The sequence below is a fragment of the Tachysurus fulvidraco genome, chromosome 22, assembly GCF_022655615.1.
Source record: "Tachysurus fulvidraco isolate hzauxx_2018 chromosome 22, HZAU_PFXX_2.0, whole genome shotgun sequence".
Lineage (NCBI taxonomy): Eukaryota > Metazoa > Chordata > Actinopteri > Siluriformes > Bagridae > Tachysurus > Tachysurus fulvidraco.
This window is the reverse complement of record NC_062539.1, coordinates 9,403,451-9,419,050: the sequence shown is the minus strand read 5'-3', so window position 1 is coordinate 9,419,050 and position 15,600 is coordinate 9,403,451. Positions and strand designations below refer to the sequence as shown.

The following is a 15,600-nucleotide window of genomic DNA, read 5'->3' as shown; positions in this document are numbered from 1 at the left end:
GTAGCAGCGACGCCAACAGCAGGAGCTCCAGAGACAGCAACAGCAGCAACAACAACAACCTCAGACCAAGCTTTCAGGTTGGGGCAGCGTGGCCAAGCAGCCTGCAGCCACAAAATCCCTTCTGGAGATTCAACAGGAGGAGGCTCAGCAGATGAAGCAGAGGAAAGAGCAGCAGCAGCAGCAGCAGCAGCAGGCTACAGTTGTTCAGCAAAACCGCACACAGAACAAAGCTGTGAGTACTGGAAATTTTACATTTTATACTCTCATTCATTTTGCTATGCACTAAAGCCAAGGTTCAGAGAAAAAATATGGATTGATGGATCAGAATTTCAGCTTTCATTTCCTAATATTTACACCTTCATGTGTTTGGTGGACCTATTGTTAAAAAAGGTAAAACTGTAGGAACTGATCTATCTTGCTTGCAATAACGGAAAGTTACCAAATAACTTTGCTTTCTTCCTTTTCCGAAATATCTTTCAGGATTTGAAAGCTGAAGTTCTGCTCTGTTGTCTAAAATTAATCTTTTCATCGCAAATGTCTAGCAAAACTAAAAGAATTGGCCCTTCTGTTGCAGTGCTTTCATGCCCCTTTCCACCAGAAAGAACCAGGTGCTGGTTCAGAGCTAGTGCTGGTGCTGGTTTGAAGGTGGTTCCACTGGCGTACCTTCTTAGAACCGGTTTGCCTTTCCATCAGCTAGAGAGCCATCACAGAGCCAAGTGTTACATCACTGTATACGTGTCACCTTTCCCTGCAACGTTAGCGCAGCAGCAGCACACAAACAACAATAGCGGATGTTGCTTGACTGTTAACGCTCATGGCTTTGTGAACATACATTTGGCATCCAAACGTGGCGAATCAAAGTGTACAAGCAGCTCCATGTAATCCGTATAAATGGAGGTTGCGTTCAAGAAAGTACATAACATTATCATTAAAACAGAAAGAAGTTAGAATTAGCATGTAGCTACCTACTATCATGTGTGCTGATAATTGATCATATTGCGGTAAAGTAAACGTGTATTTAACATTAGTATACTTAAGGTACATTATCAAATGCACTAACAGTAGCCCCGCTCCCATCCCCGCCCACAGCTCCTGACACAAGCGGTTCTTAAGTCTAGACCAGCAATGTTTGGTGCTAATTAAGAACCACTTTTCCTGGTTCAGAGCCGGTGCTTTGGGTGTCGAAAAAGAAAGAACTGGTTCTAAATTAGGCTCCGAACCAGCACTCAAACTGCCTCGGTGGAAAAGGGGCATCAGGCTGTAAATAAACGAGTCTTAAGTAAAAAAGGTTCCCTCTACTTCATAAATCATGCAATAGGTTCTTAAATTCATCTCTGGAACAGGTTTATGTCTCTTAAACTAAATGTGTGTGTGCATGCACATAGGCTTTGACCTCTTCAGTGTGGGGTTCAGTGAGTAATACCAGTCACTGGAGCTCAGACACCAGCAGCATCTGGGGTGACACCCAGAACTCTAACCTAGGCTTCTGGGATGATGCTGTGAAAGAAACTGCTCCACCTCCAACCACACGAAAGAACAACCCACAGAAAAACAAAGGAAGCATTAACCTCAGGTAAAGAATGCAGTCAAACACTATAGAAACTCAATTATCCAGTAGGTATTCAATAGTTTAATAGTTTTACTTATATTTTTTGCAAACCATAAGGTAGTGGAGATGTGGGTGCCTCCAAAGAGTGTGTTAAGCATCTTGAATCTTAAAATTGTCAAAATGGACATGGGGCATCAACATGACACGTATACATTCTATAACAATAAACACAATATTCATTACTCATGATGACATCTGCATAAGCAAATCAATGGCATTAAAGTTGTTTGGGAGTTGTAACTTGGTTGACCACAATATTTCTTTCCTTGATTTGTGAAACCTAAAGCAATGCAAGCGATAGGTTATAGACATCTTGTGTGGCCCACAAGACAGGCGGTTGCTACATATAAACAAGACGCTTGGTCTCGTGTGCTGCTATGATGCTTCCTGTTTTTCTCAAGCTGTATAATTAACTTGTTTTTAACAGTTATAATAATCTGATTTAGTCAATCTACAATATAAAAATACTGAATAATGAGTTAAGCTAGTGTTATGTTAAATGCATTAAGTAGCTAATATGCTTAGTTCTGGTTTATGTTTGCAGTAACAGTGGGAAACCCAGTAAGAAAGTAGAAGAGGAGGAGAAACTGTTAAAGCTCTTTCAGGGAGCCAATAAAACTCAGGATGGCTTTATGCAGTGGTGTGAGCAGATGCTACACACACTTAACACTGCCAACAACCTTCACGGTGAGGTACTTGCACCCACCTGCATGAACACAAAGTTGCAGGTGTAAATGCAACCATGACCTTTGAAAAAGATTTGACATGCCATTACTCCAAGCAAATTAGGAGATGTGAAATGCATTTTATCCTGCTTAATTACAAGTGTAAATACTGTCATATAATCCACTTTGACAACCAGAAACCTTTTCAGAAAATTAAATTGGAAATTACTCAGCAGCGCTGGCTTAGCGGGTAGGGTATAGCAGATGGGCTTTAGAATTTCCAAGCCAAAGGTTGTGAATTCAAGGCCTATTACTGCTAATGTTGGGTCCTTGAACAAGGCCCTTAATCCTCGTGAGTTCTGAACAGTTGTGAGCTGCTTCGAATAAAAGCATCTGTTAAATGAATACATGTAAACAATCTTCTCCCATAGCCTCAGCAATGACATGAAAACCAAAGACATGAAATTTTGTGGCATTCATTTTACATTGTATGTGAAAAATATTTTACGTATTAATTGATTATTTTATATACTTCTAACTCATTAGCTTTGTCATCTATAAATGACTGAAAGTCCTGCTTATGTTTTTGAGTAAGACGCAAATGCACCAATGGCTATCCTTAAACTGAGTGATTGTTTGCTCCCTGTCTCTTTCTGTGTCTCTCTCTCTGATTTCTTGTCTTGTTCTTGGGTTTTCCCACCGTCCTCTGATTTGTTTCTCTCCATTGTTCTCTCTCTCTTTCCATCTCTGCAGTCCCGACATTTGCGTCGTTCTTGAAGGAGGTAGACTCTCCATATGAGGTGCATGATTATGTACGAGCATATCTGGGCGATACGCCTCAGGTCAAGGACTTTGCCAAGCAGTTCCTTGAGCGCCGTGCCAAACAGAACGGCAACCAGCAAAAACCTCTGCAGAGTCAACAGCAGAAAAATCAGCAGGTTTGTACAAATCTCTCAAGATCTGCACTGTTTGAAGCGTTTTATATTAGACAGTGATAGAATCTGAAATAGTCAGAATGGAGTTTTGAGAAAATAATAAAAGAAAAAAGTCATTTCTTGAAGTCTGAAAAAATCTGGAATGGGATGTTCAAAAAGCACAAATGGATGTGATTGTCAGGGGTCCACAATCTTTTGGCCATGTAGTGTATTTCTGTTGCTTCTTTGTAAAATCAATCATAGATTTATTTCGGAGGTTAAGAGTTTACAATCAATTCACTGTGCCGTTAACTGTGTGTTTTGGTTTTCCAGGACTCAGTGTGGGGTGTAAATCAAGTTGTTTCTCAGCCCGTTTTCCAGTCCAACCACTCCACAAAGCAACAGCAACCACATTTTGAGACTGTCACCTCTGGAAAGAAGAAGAAAAAGCAGAAAATGGTGCGGGCAGATCCAAGTCTATTAGGTGAGTTAAAGTATAACTTGGTGAAAAATATATGCATGGCCACTTTACAGCTGTCTTATACATATTTTCGCTTGTAATTTTGTACAGGATTTTCTGTCAACGCATCATCTGAGCGATTAAACATGGGCGAGATTGAGACTGTGGAGGACTTTTGAGACCTGCTGACAAACTCCCTATCCCTACTGACTATGTCTGTTCACAGCTGCCATTTTACCCCAGTATACTTTTTTTTTTTTTTAATGAACCCTCTTTTGTTTCCATTGTCAATTCTTGCATGTTGAGTCCAAAACATGGACGTCTCCTTATTCTAGAGGAAAATACTGACACGTCTTGCCTGAATTGACATCATGAGAAGAACCAAAACGTACATGCTGCCCAAATAGATGATAAGGAATCTCTCTCATTGATGAAGACCAATGGGAATACACAGGCTCCAGCTTTGTGCGAGATTTCATTATTATTCCTGGATGCCTTCATGAAGGATTCATCCACACCCCCAAATCACTAATAATTTACTTCTTATAAGGTGCTCATTAATGCAGTTAAAGAGAAATTTAGACTAAATGATCTATATACCATCTTGTCATTTGTTATTTATTAATTTTGCTTCCTTGTTTTCCCTCCCTCTTCATTTCTTCGTTGCCATGTGTTGGCAGAAGATGACAAAAAAGTAAGACCTAAGGGCATATATATTCACTGCCGTCCTGTTTTAAGGACGTGTTTGAAAGTTTCAAGTAGTTACCCATTTCTTGTAAAATAATAGGCTGTTTAAAAAATACACTTTCAATTCTGCAACTGTATTATAATATATGGAGAAAATGAACCAACCGAGTCATACTTTTTTATTGCCATATGGAAAAAGAATAAAAGACAGTCTTTTGTGTGGGCTGTTCTACATCGTCTTTGTCTCTTTCTGTGGACATTTCTGTATTTGAACAGAGATGGTCAGGATTTTCATTTAATTTTTCTGTACAGGCAATGAAGGCAAGCTTCATTTTCTGTGTTCCGTGTTTTTCAGCTTAATTATTCGGTAATTCGGTGTCGCTTAATTTGTACATTTTATATGCAGGTTTAAGCTGCCAAAAATATTACTGCAGTGATGATTGCTGTTTGTTTCATTTATCTATTGGTTTAATCCACACCTCACAACCTCAAAAAGTGGCCTGTAAATAATGCAAACTTGGACTGTCCGTGAAATGCCTTGTAGGTTAAAAGATCAGAAATATAACATTTCTGTGACTTTAATGAATATAAGCAGTACTAAAAGAATGATCAATTTTTGTAAATTAGTCAAGGAGCTTTTGTTGTCATTTGTAGTGTAATGAGACAATGTTTCTTTAGGACCATGGTGTTACATAGAACAAAGGTAGAGCTATGGACTTGGGTAAGTTAGTTCTAGCCACATAAAGTGCATCTGTGTAACCTGGTGCAAACAGTGCAAGACAAAAAGACAGTGCAAACAAACAATACATCACACAAAAGACAATACACAAAAGCAGTGCCGAACCAGTGTACATATAGTATATGTGAAGAAATGCTGGAATGAACACTATATATAATAGCAGCATTTATATGAGATATTGTAATGTATTGTGCAAAACAGCAATTGACCGAAACGTGCAAGGCAGCATGTGTACAGAGCAAAAACAGTGTGATATGGGTGGTGCTGTATACATGGATGTATATTGAAAGAGTGTATTTAGTGCAGATCAGTGCAGTCCATACAGGTGCGTGTGTGTTTTGTACTCAGTTATCGTTCCTCTTAACAAAATCATTCAGGATCACTGTAAATCCACCTTTTTAAGATGATACTGCTCGCATAGTTTAGAATTTTATATATGATAACTGTTATTAGATGTATAATTTGTTTAAAGAAGACATTGATTCCAGCGACACTACAATGTAAACAACATGACTGGTCTTCGGGGATAAGAGTACCTGTCCTTACAGATATAAAGCAAAACCAGATTTTTTTTTAAGATCAGTATCAAAAGGTATATTGATGTTTCTTAATCTAAAATCAAATTCTGATTGCTCTATACTATTCACAGTTTATCAAGAGGCTGCAAAATTTAAGACTCGCATTTCACTTGTTACCATGTGATTTAAAGAAGAATTGGATTTTAAGAATTTGGATGAAACGAGGCTGTAGGTGGAGATGCTGACAATGTCCAGTCTGTCCGGTAAACGGACCCCTCCTTTTTTCCCACCTTTTCACCCTTCTGCTCCACCACCCTCTCACACTACCTCTTCTACACTGAGCCCCTGGTCTGGACTTGGCGGTGAGACACCTGAACAGCTCAGACAACATGGCCTTTTACAGATGCTTCAGCACTGAATCCAGATTTCTTTTCCTCACGGTTTTTGCCCTGTGTGTGGCTTTTGTACGTACAGGTAAGGATGACTTTTCTTGCCAGATTTCCAACGAGTCTAGAATCCTTTTCATCACTGATACTAATTACCGGAATTATGGAGCATAATGTGAAGTTTTTTTGCTTCAGTTTTATCTAGGTTTCTAACAAGGTCATTTCTTTTAAATTCTTTAAATGAGCTGTGGAGATTTCACTGAATCCTTGTGTGATCAACTCTGAGTATATGTGGTATTTAAGAGGTCTTTCAGAAACTTGTTTTTGAGAAGTTGAAAGTTTTATGTAGAAATTATGTAAAAGAACAATGAAAAAATAAAAAATATTTATGGCCTATATTATTTTGTAGTTTCTTGCCATTAAACATTGTAATTTGGCAATTTCTTTCACACCTCAGCGCTTTACATCAGACAAAGAATGGGTTTGTTAGACGTTCTGGAAAAGCAAGCCATCAGTCCTGATGCCTCAAGACTAGAGTACACAGGTTAAGTACACAAGTAGGCAGTATGGCAAGAGTGTTAAGTTGTGGAAAATTCCCAAAAGAACAACAGATGTATGTAGGCAGAGTTGTCTGTTAGGGTTTAAATAATGTTCTGTTGTCTTTTGTTCTTAAATGAAGAACATTGACAGGTCAGCCAGTAAAACTGATACCGTTATATTTGACTTTTTAATTTCGAAAGACCCATTAAGAATTTAGCCAGGAAAGAAATATGAAGGGTTGCATCAGTATTTTCTCAACTAATATTTATTCAAGATGAAAGTGCAGAATGACATTTTCGCTTTTCTGCTTGTACTTTTTGGGGAAACTATGTATAAATCATTTGAAGGGAGAAAATGTAATTGGTGGACTTTTGAGCCATGGCATTTCTTGTAGGATTACACTATGTAGCTGAAGGTTTGCAGATATCTGTCCACCATATAGGACATCTGTATATAGGACCTGTATAGGACATCTGTTTGCTATAGATATAAAGGTATCGTTTCAATCAAGTGGAATTAAATAGCACATTATTCCAAGGCTTTATATATGAGCTTGGGCCTCTTAAATATAACCATCAGGTCTAATCATTATCAATTATTTTTTTCAAATGACTTTAAGCTATTGTTAAAAAGCAGCTTCATAAAATTTCAGATATGGTCTTTAATCCATAATGAACAAGACCAAGTTGTCTGGCAAGGAGGAACCTAGAAAAACTAGTCATACTCATTCAATTACACAAATCTCCAAGTTTTAAAGTTCTATATCTGATTTATCTAGCACTGATTGGTGCTAGATAAAACTGGAGGACATCAATATGTTTTGAGATAAAAATCTACTGCAGTGTTTGGTGTTTGTCTGTGATTCTCAAATTTGGGCTTGGACTTCAGTTGGGCATATTATATAAAACAACACTTAAACAAGTAGATTACTAGAAAGGTAGAATGCTACAAAGCTAGGCTAGTTTCTAGGCTACTCTATGTGATGCTCTGATACTTTGTCCTTCTTTAACTTTTGCAGAATTGATACACAGCTTACATTTACTGAAAATGCGTAATCACAACCAAAGCCACAAGCTGCTAGCTTTTCCATATGTGGCCTCATAAATGAGTCTGAGTAGCCTCCAGTACACACACCATGTTTTCTGGCTGTTACTCGCTGCTTCTCCAGTTCATACAAGTGCCCTTTTGTGGCCCGGTGTGAAGGCGAGCATTGATGGTGCTCCAACAACAAGAGACGCTTCATCAGCACAAGTAAACATACTAAAAAAAATTGTATGCTGCTGATCAGCACATGCGCACTTCCTCTGCATATTAGCCATCTTTTTACTTTAAATGTCATGAGATGAGATTTACACTAAAGTGGCAGAAGTTTAGCTGGTTTAGGTGAAAAATAATAAGAATATTCCTTTCAACAAGAAATGGCATGCTTTCAGTGGTTTCATAATGAGACAATTCTGAAGGTTTCCTTAAGGTTTTCGTTTGGAATTCCCAATTTTGTTTGGAATTGTTAACTCCCCTTGTGAGTTAACAAAAGCTTAATTAAGTTTCTTACACTCGTAAATGTGTGGATTTACAAGTCTTGTGTCTACTTGAAAAGCTGTATTCTGGGGGAAAAAAAAGAAATATTTCCCTGACTATTGTCGAAATTGTCTGACTATGTGGTGTCCCTTACAGATGAGGACAGTAACTATTTCCTCGCAGTGTTTTAAGACTCTGGGAATCAGTGCCACAGGAACCGGGGTCAGGTTTCCATGGCTAATACTTAGGTGTGAAAAGTCACATGATGTGTCCATGCCATGATCTGAGGAATGCAAGCAAGAGAAGTGAGGACAGAAGAAGAAAAGAAGGAGAGTGGAAAGCTGAATAAGAACTATTGAAAATCCATGCTAATTTTCCACAAAGACCCTCATTCACGTTTTTGTATTCCAGCATATTCTGTCCTGGCATAAACAAACAAAAGTGTGACTAATGCTTAGTGCCACCTACAACCTTCCGTCCTACATCTTATGCTCATGCCGACAGGACGTTACCATAAAAACCTTGTTAGGTTGGAAAAATTGCTATGATGTAGATTTTTCCAGGCTTCCAGCAGCGCAGTGTCTCTCACTCACTAGCTCACTAAGCTAACTATGTCTGTCTACAGACCACTGAAAAGAAATATGGATCTGTGATCAAGTCTGTCTATGGAGATAAAAGCAGCTCTGTCTGGGCACCATTACAACTTCGCCCTCAGAACCCACAGGATATAATTTTCATAATCATCCTCTCGTGTAATTATAAAAAGATATTATTTATTTGTTCTGAGCACAAAGACAGGGCAGGAATACAGACTCAAAAGATAGCAAGAAGACAACAAGAAAGTATAGTGTTACATAATATTAAATGTAATTATAAATGGTACAACATTCATTCATTCTCTACCACTTATCCAAACTACCTCGGGTCACGTGGATCTCAGGCGTCATCGGGCATCAAGGCAGGATACACCCTGGACGGAGTGCCAACCCATCGCAGGGCACACACACACACACACACACACACACACACACACACACACACACACACACACACACACACACACACACACACACACACACACACACACACACACAAAATGGACATTTTTTCCAGAGATGCCAATAAACCTAACATGCATGTCTTTGGACTGGGGAGGAAACAGGAGTACCTGGGGGAAACTCCCGAGGCACGGGGAGAACATGCAAACTCCACATACAAGGTGGAGGTGGTAATCGAACCCCCAACCCTGGAGGTGTGAGGCAAACATGCTAACCACTAAGCCACCGTGCCCCCTGGTACAACATGTGATTCTTTAATATTGTTTACTATGTGACAGAGAAACTGCATATCCAACTGTTCTTTAGACTTATAGAAAATAAATACACATCTTCATCCCAGTCAGAGAATAGAATTTAATAGTGGTATAATGTAGAACAAGACATGCTTTGATTTGACAGTGATTAAAAACAGCCATGCACTACCTGTTACTTCCTGTTAAATGTTAAAGTTGTCATTTATGTTCCATTTCATTTATTGCGTTTTTGTGTGTACATACTTAAATTGAGGTAAAGGTTTCTAGCCAACTGATTGCAAAATCTGTGATTCAATAGAAACCGTGGCTGACGCTTCTCCCACGCTACATAGCGATAACCAGGGCACGCACTCCGGAGATGATGGAACAGATGTGGGCCCGGTCACGACTAAAGACCCAACTCCAGACCCGACACAAACCACCTTCATTGTAGATTACACTGACAACATGGACACCACGACAATGGAGGAGGAAGGTACAGTCACTCTTCACACAGGAAGTGTGTGGTGTGTCCAGTTTTAAAGCTCTAGTCACTTATTCCCTAAACTCTGCAAGAAACATTAGAAGCATCATATTATGCTGAACAGAAACAGAACAGAACAAAATCATTAATCTTGTAAATTGCCCTATAAGTTATCTCTGAACAATTTGGTCTCATAAGATCTAATGTACACTATATGACCAAATGTACTTACCTAAAGTCATGTTTTAAAGCCATTTGTAGGTCTTTAACACATCTGAATACCTTTGGGATGAATAAGTACCAGGCCTAAGTACACGCCTGCTCTTGTGGCTTAATGACCAGATCCCACAGTTGCATGGCAAAATCGAATGAAAAGCTTTCTCAGAAGAGAAGAGAAATGATTATAATAAGTGGGGGAATATATCTGAAATGGGACATATGGATGTGACTGGTCAGGTATCCATGAACTTTTAGCCATATTGTGTACACGATGGGGCAGCAGCACAATGCCAAAAATCAAGCTACTAGGGAGAATATAGTATATAGTATACTAGAATATAGAATATAGTAACTCGTATAATCAATTTAAACAACTGTGATGAGCAGAAAAGCATTTCACCATGCATATAACATTAAGCCATGAGATGAATAGGCTACAACACACGACCACATTGGGTTCTACTTCTGTTCTAACAGGAATCTGATGCAATAATAGGCACTGACTCAGTGACTCAGATTCTTGTTTTATGCTGACAGGAGTGGAATCTGATGTGATATTCTGCATTTTCAGGCTAAACACATCAAGGTTTTATGAGTTGTGCATGATTTTATGCATTGTGTTGATGCCACGTGCTTGGCTGGTGTGACTGGTGAGTATAGAGAATTAGAACATTATTACTTAATAATCCCACAAACATGTGAGTAAATATGTACTGTATTTGATAGACAAATATGCTAATAAAGAAATTAAAATAGAGATGTAATCGGAGAAATGTATGTAAACAAACTTGGAAAAATTCTTTGAAATAAGTGGCATTAATAAATTACTGATTTGAGACTGAGCAGTATTTGGGTTTTTACCTCCCATTTAAAAAAAACCCACCACCACCCGCACTCTTTTGAAGTCTTTTGTTGAAAGTTCTGAAAGTACTGCTGTGACTGTTATCTGAATTTATTGCATAAAGGTGAGTGGTGTTATAAATGATTCTGCAGCTTTCTTTCATATTAGCTGCAAATCAAGAAGCAATCTGAAATAATATGTCTGGAATTTGAGACTGATGTGTGTGTGTGTGTGTGTGTGTGTGTGTGTGTGTGTGTGTGTGTGTGTGTGTGTGTGTGTGTGTGTGTGTGTGTGTCACAGGTGTCCTTGGCCCAGGTGCCATCACAGCCATTGTTATCGCTGTATTCCTTGGTGCATCTGTTCTCCTTGCCCTCGTCGTCATCACACTCAGAAAATTCACTGCCTCTTAGAACATGATGACCACCTGTTTATAACCTCTATGTCTGTCTCTGTCTTTATCTCTTTCTCTCTCTCTCTCTCTCATGCACTCACTCATGATTGCGTACACAAACACACACACATGCACACACACACATATATACATATACATATATATATGTCTTCTTTGACTCCCTCAGGGTTGGTATGAGTGGTGAAATAGTCCATTCATTTGTGGAAATTTGTTTCAGCTAAACCATGGCTGTTTTCACACGATGATGATCGCCTCATTTCTCGAAAGTCTAAATGGTCTTTCACCTTTCGAGCACAAATTAGTAGGGTTTCTAGGCTGTCCCTTGATCATACATTCATACATACTTTATTTTAAGGCTTTTAGTTTCTTTTTTATTCTTAGATGTGCTGTGTGATAGACTTTCCAGTGGTTTCCATTGACCTTTCTACAAAGATTTCATTGTTTAGAATAAACGTTAACACGCTAGAGGAAAGTGAGCAGAAGTCTTCCTTTGTAAAGGTGTGCAAAGGTATGTGTGTAAAGGTTTTTGTATAGTGTGCACATCAAAGTGTCTGTGTGTCTGTGTGTTTGTCTATGTGTGTTCTGCTGAGTTTTAAAATAAAGTAGGAGAAAATGTTTTATGCGAAACAAAATGAATGCATTTTTAATTTAGCAAATGTGCATTTGGTTATGCACAAATTTGTGTTAAGCTTAAACTTAAAGTTTTTATGTAATACTATGATTATAATCAGCTTATTATAATGCTTGAATTGAAATAACTCCATGTTTATACTCAAATCTTTAGATTAACCATAGATTCATCAGCACAAACACATCTGTGTTTTCCTGTTTCGGAATGAACTTCAGACAGACTCATGATCAGTCATCGAGAATGATTCATTGATTTTTAAAATATTTGGTTTTACTTTTACTCTCATGAACGCTATACACCACTGTTTTAAAATGTTGGATTTATAGTAACAAAATAAAAAGAGACAAATAAAATCATAACTTTAATCTGGAATGTGGTCCCATTATTGCCATCATTCTGCAGTGAACCTAAACAGCTGCTGTGTTTAGCTCAATTGTTTGGTTTGTCAGCACTGAAAGGTGGCTGGATTGTTAAATATCAGTTCATTACGGTTCAATATCAGTTCATGTGGAGATTTTTGCATATCAAGGAAATGTTCAACACAATGCTGCCACCTAAAGCCTGACTTTGCACCATTCCAAAGTCTTTACTAGGGTGCAGGTTTTTTCAATAAATAATATGCATGTGATGACTCCACAGTGTTATTACTGAAATGCAGGGGCGAAATACAGAGGTGTGTCATTTTAAATGTTATTATTATTATTATTATTATTATTATTATTATTATTATTATTATTATTAGGCTTTTAACTTTTTATTAAATGACAAATTCCTTTCACAAGATCATTATGGACTGTCCCTAGTCTCTCACCTGAATCTGTCTTTTGTCTTTTAAAGACAGACAGACAGACAGACAGACAGACAGACAGACAGACAGACAGACAGAGAGAGAGAGAGAGAGAGAGAGAGAGAGAGAGAGAGAGAGAGAGAGAGAGAGAGAGAGAGAGAGAGAGAGAGAGAGAGAGCCTGGTTCAGGTTAAATCCTCTGTGTGAGGAATTAATAAATACAGCAAAAGAAAAACATTAAACTTTCTTTTATTGTCTAGTTTGATAGTCAGCCACAACTGAAAAATAACAGATCTAAATCTAGGAATGAAAAACAATACATTTAAAAAGCCACAGTGAGTGTTTTCACACATACTGGTGGTATACAGTGATATGGCGTTTGTTTTCACGCTGGTCCAAACGCCAGGGCTTCACGTTTCCATGACGACTGACCAGAAAAGACGCACATGTTTACATGACTCCCGATTGTTAAAATGAGTATCAAATTAACGATAAACTTTAACAACAGAGACACACGTACACACTACACAGGTACGCAGTTTATTTGTCGCGCTGCTGTTTTTGTTTCACGCTCTAGCAGTTATTAAACAGAACTGCATGCATCTTGCGGAAGAACATTGTAACCGGCGCTACTTCTCTCCCATAGATATATACACTAGATGTCGCCTTGTATACGGCAGTATATTAGAACAAACGCGTCAATAGGCCGCCATCTTGGTACAGGGGACCCCCTCCTCTTAATGCATCAGCGTCAATGTAGGCAAAGAAATAAAATCACCATAAATCGTCATGAATGCGATTTTCTATTTTTTTTTTGTTTCTTCCAACGGTCACACATGTATTTATCATTGAGTTCAGAGAAAATTTAAGGTTTTGATATTAAGATAATCTACTTTTTCAAAATATAATGCATAGTGCTAGTAGGTGTAAGTTTATTACTTACATTCTTCCACTTGAGTAAACTTCAAATGAACAATCACTTTACCTTATAGCCTACTGCATGCAACACTGCTACAATGGTGTGACTATACATGTTCATTTAAACATTTAAGTTGGATTGGTTTATTAAATATGATACACAAAGGAATTTGCAGGTGGAAGCAATTCACAAATTTGAGAGGAACATAATGTGAAAGTTAGATAAAACTGTACAATCTTTTATTTATTCTTTTCCTGCAATACTTTTGCAACATTAAATAAGTATGTACTAAAGTCACATAAACAACAACAACAAAAAAACAAAGTTTGACTTTTTGGCTGAACTGCCAACCTAACTGGTGACATCCCTCCAGGATTGTCAGCTGAGGTAACCATTAAAAAAAAAAAGTGTTTAGTGTCCCTGCAACTTGTCCATGACAGATGTCTCTGTTTATCACTTGGGAATCTACAAACAGATTCAGATATAATTTCCCAACATTTAATATCATAAAATACATTCTCACCTGTAAAATGTAATCCCTTGCTGTCTGGTTTTTATATTTCTTTCATTTGAACACCCACACGCAGCACAGAAGGCATCGTCCATGCATTTGAATACAAGAGCACTGTACAAAGATGGCGGCGGTTTTGACGCATTTTTAGGACCCCAAGGCGACATCTATGTATAGATATCCATGCTTCTCTCCGTTTATGGCTATGGACGAGTCCCCCAGGGTAATCCACAGCGGCGGCGACCCGCTGGACTAAAATATTAATAAAAAATTTAGGGGTGCTGACCTCCTTTGCTAAAGCACCCCTAAAAAGGGGCTAGCCTCGCCCATGCTGAAATGTATGCACTTGATATAAACAGATATAAAAGCAAGATTATTTAAATTTTTTTTATAAGGAGTGTATTCAGTACATTATCCATTTTGTAGTTTTACAAATTAGACTGTTCATGTTTACAGTGCCATTACTACAATAAAAAACGCACATCATAATAGTCAATTGAATATTAATGCAACATTATCTGGTTACATTATTACACTATTGTAATATACTCTAGTCGGAAACGCATTAAATTCGCAATCTCAAAGCAAGGCCAACCGTATTGGCTCGTTGGTCTAGGGGTATGATTCTCGCTTAGGGTGCGAGAGGTCCCGGGTTCAAATCCCGGACGAGCCCTCTTTTTTTTGTTAATGTGATATTTTATCCGTTTATCGGATAATTAATAAACTACATTAATCTACACAATAATTGATTTCAGTTTATTTTAGTTTTGAACATCTCTTTGAGCACGATTCATATTTAAACTAAATTATTTTGGGGCAAATTCCACATATAGCTCATATATTTTAGTTACCAACCATCGGCTGGGAAAATCTAACAGCTAAAGATAACCTTTTCACGTTTTCTTAAATCAATAGAAAAATAAACTTGACCCCGACGTGATTTGAACACGCAACCTTCTGATCTGGAGTCAGACGCGCTACCGTTGCGCCACGAGGTCCACAGGAAAACTGGAGCACGAGTTTCCTAAATCCTATACGCGTATAGTCCATAAATAAATTGAAATAGCGAAGTGACACATCTCAGTGAAAATACATAATTTACCTATGAAGATCTTTGAGCAATAGAATTTGCTGCTGAGAAGTAATAATTTTTTTCTGGGCACGTTTAGGAACTAAACGGGTAGAAGGTCCTGGCGGTGGAAGCTTGCACTACGTACGTAACCTTTCACCCACTTTATTCAGTATGCATTTTATCTTAGTCAAGCTCGAGGTGAAAACACCCATTAGGGACCACTGTCCATGTGATTGTTACCCACTATCATATAAGCGTTTTCTGGCCGGTTAGCTCAGTTGGTTAGAGCGTGGTGCTAATAACGCCAAGGTCGCGGGTTCGATCCCCGTACGGGCCATGAATTTTAATAAAAGTGCTTTTGTCTTTTATTATCAGACAGGCGACTGATTACAAAATAC

At 38.2% G+C, this 15,600-nt stretch overlaps 2 protein-coding genes and 3 non-coding genes across 8 annotated transcripts in view; 4 read left to right on the top strand and 1 right to left on the bottom strand.

The window, feature by feature from the left end:
* The window catches only part of gigyf2 (GRB10 interacting GYF protein 2), a 32,420-nt gene extending 27,846 nt beyond the window's left edge, over positions 1-4,574 (top strand). For all 3 annotated transcript variants that reach the window (XM_027143232.2, XM_027143229.2, XM_027143231.2), the window contains exons 24-29: positions 5-232; positions 1,386-1,573; positions 2,154-2,296; positions 3,028-3,212; positions 3,522-3,672; positions 3,760-4,574. In XM_027143232.2, the coding sequence (XP_026999033.1) occupies positions 5-232; positions 1,386-1,573; positions 2,154-2,296; positions 3,028-3,212; positions 3,522-3,672; positions 3,760-3,827 (963 nt within the window). In that variant the 3' untranslated portion in view covers positions 3,828-4,574. The remainder of the gene's footprint in view (positions 1-4; positions 233-1,385; positions 1,574-2,153; positions 2,297-3,027; positions 3,213-3,521; positions 3,673-3,759) is intronic.
* A 132-nt stretch (positions 4,575-4,706) lies between these two features.
* Positions 4,707-11,311, top strand: snorc (secondary ossification center associated regulator of chondrocyte maturation). Of its 2 annotated transcripts, XM_027143205.2 has the most exons (3): positions 4,707-6,066; positions 9,647-9,823; positions 11,172-11,311. In XM_027143205.2, the coding sequence occupies exons 1-3, from the start codon at positions 5,982-5,984 to the stop codon at positions 11,279-11,281; spliced, it is 372 nt and encodes a 123-aa protein (XP_026999006.1). In that variant the 5' UTR covers positions 4,707-5,981; the 3' UTR covers positions 11,282-11,311. The 2 variants fall into 2 exon arrangements, 1 of the variants encoding a protein (XP_026999006.1); XR_003440108.2 differs by lacking the exons at positions 4,707-6,066; positions 9,647-9,823 and adding an exon at positions 9,834-10,680.
* A 3,420-nt stretch (positions 11,312-14,731) lies between these two features.
* trnap-agg lies at positions 14,732-14,803 on the top strand. Its single transcript has one exon. It is a non-coding gene; the product is annotated as a tRNA-Pro (tRNA).
* Positions 14,804-15,056: 253 nt separating this feature from the next.
* Positions 15,057-15,128, bottom strand: trnaw-cca. Its single transcript has one exon. It is a non-coding gene; the product is annotated as a tRNA-Trp (tRNA).
* Positions 15,129-15,465: 337 nt separating this feature from the next.
* Positions 15,466-15,539, top strand: trnai-aau. The gene has a single exon. It is a non-coding gene; the product is annotated as a tRNA-Ile (tRNA).
* Positions 15,540-15,600: the final 61 nt, after the last annotated feature.

Bases quoted from the DNA above. Each gene is read 5' to 3' on its own strand.
- snorc (XM_027143205.2), top strand. From the start codon at position 5,982: ATGGCCTTTTACAGATGCTTCAGCACTGAATCCAGATTTCTTTTCCTC. The intron at 6,067-9,646 runs GTAAGGATGACT...GTGATTCAATAG, and splicing joins TGTGGCTTTTGTACGTACAG to AAACCGTGGCTGACGCTTCT. The intron at 9,824-11,171 runs GTACAGTCACTC...TGTGTGTCACAG, and splicing joins CACGACAATGGAGGAGGAAG to GTGTCCTTGGCCCAGGTGCC.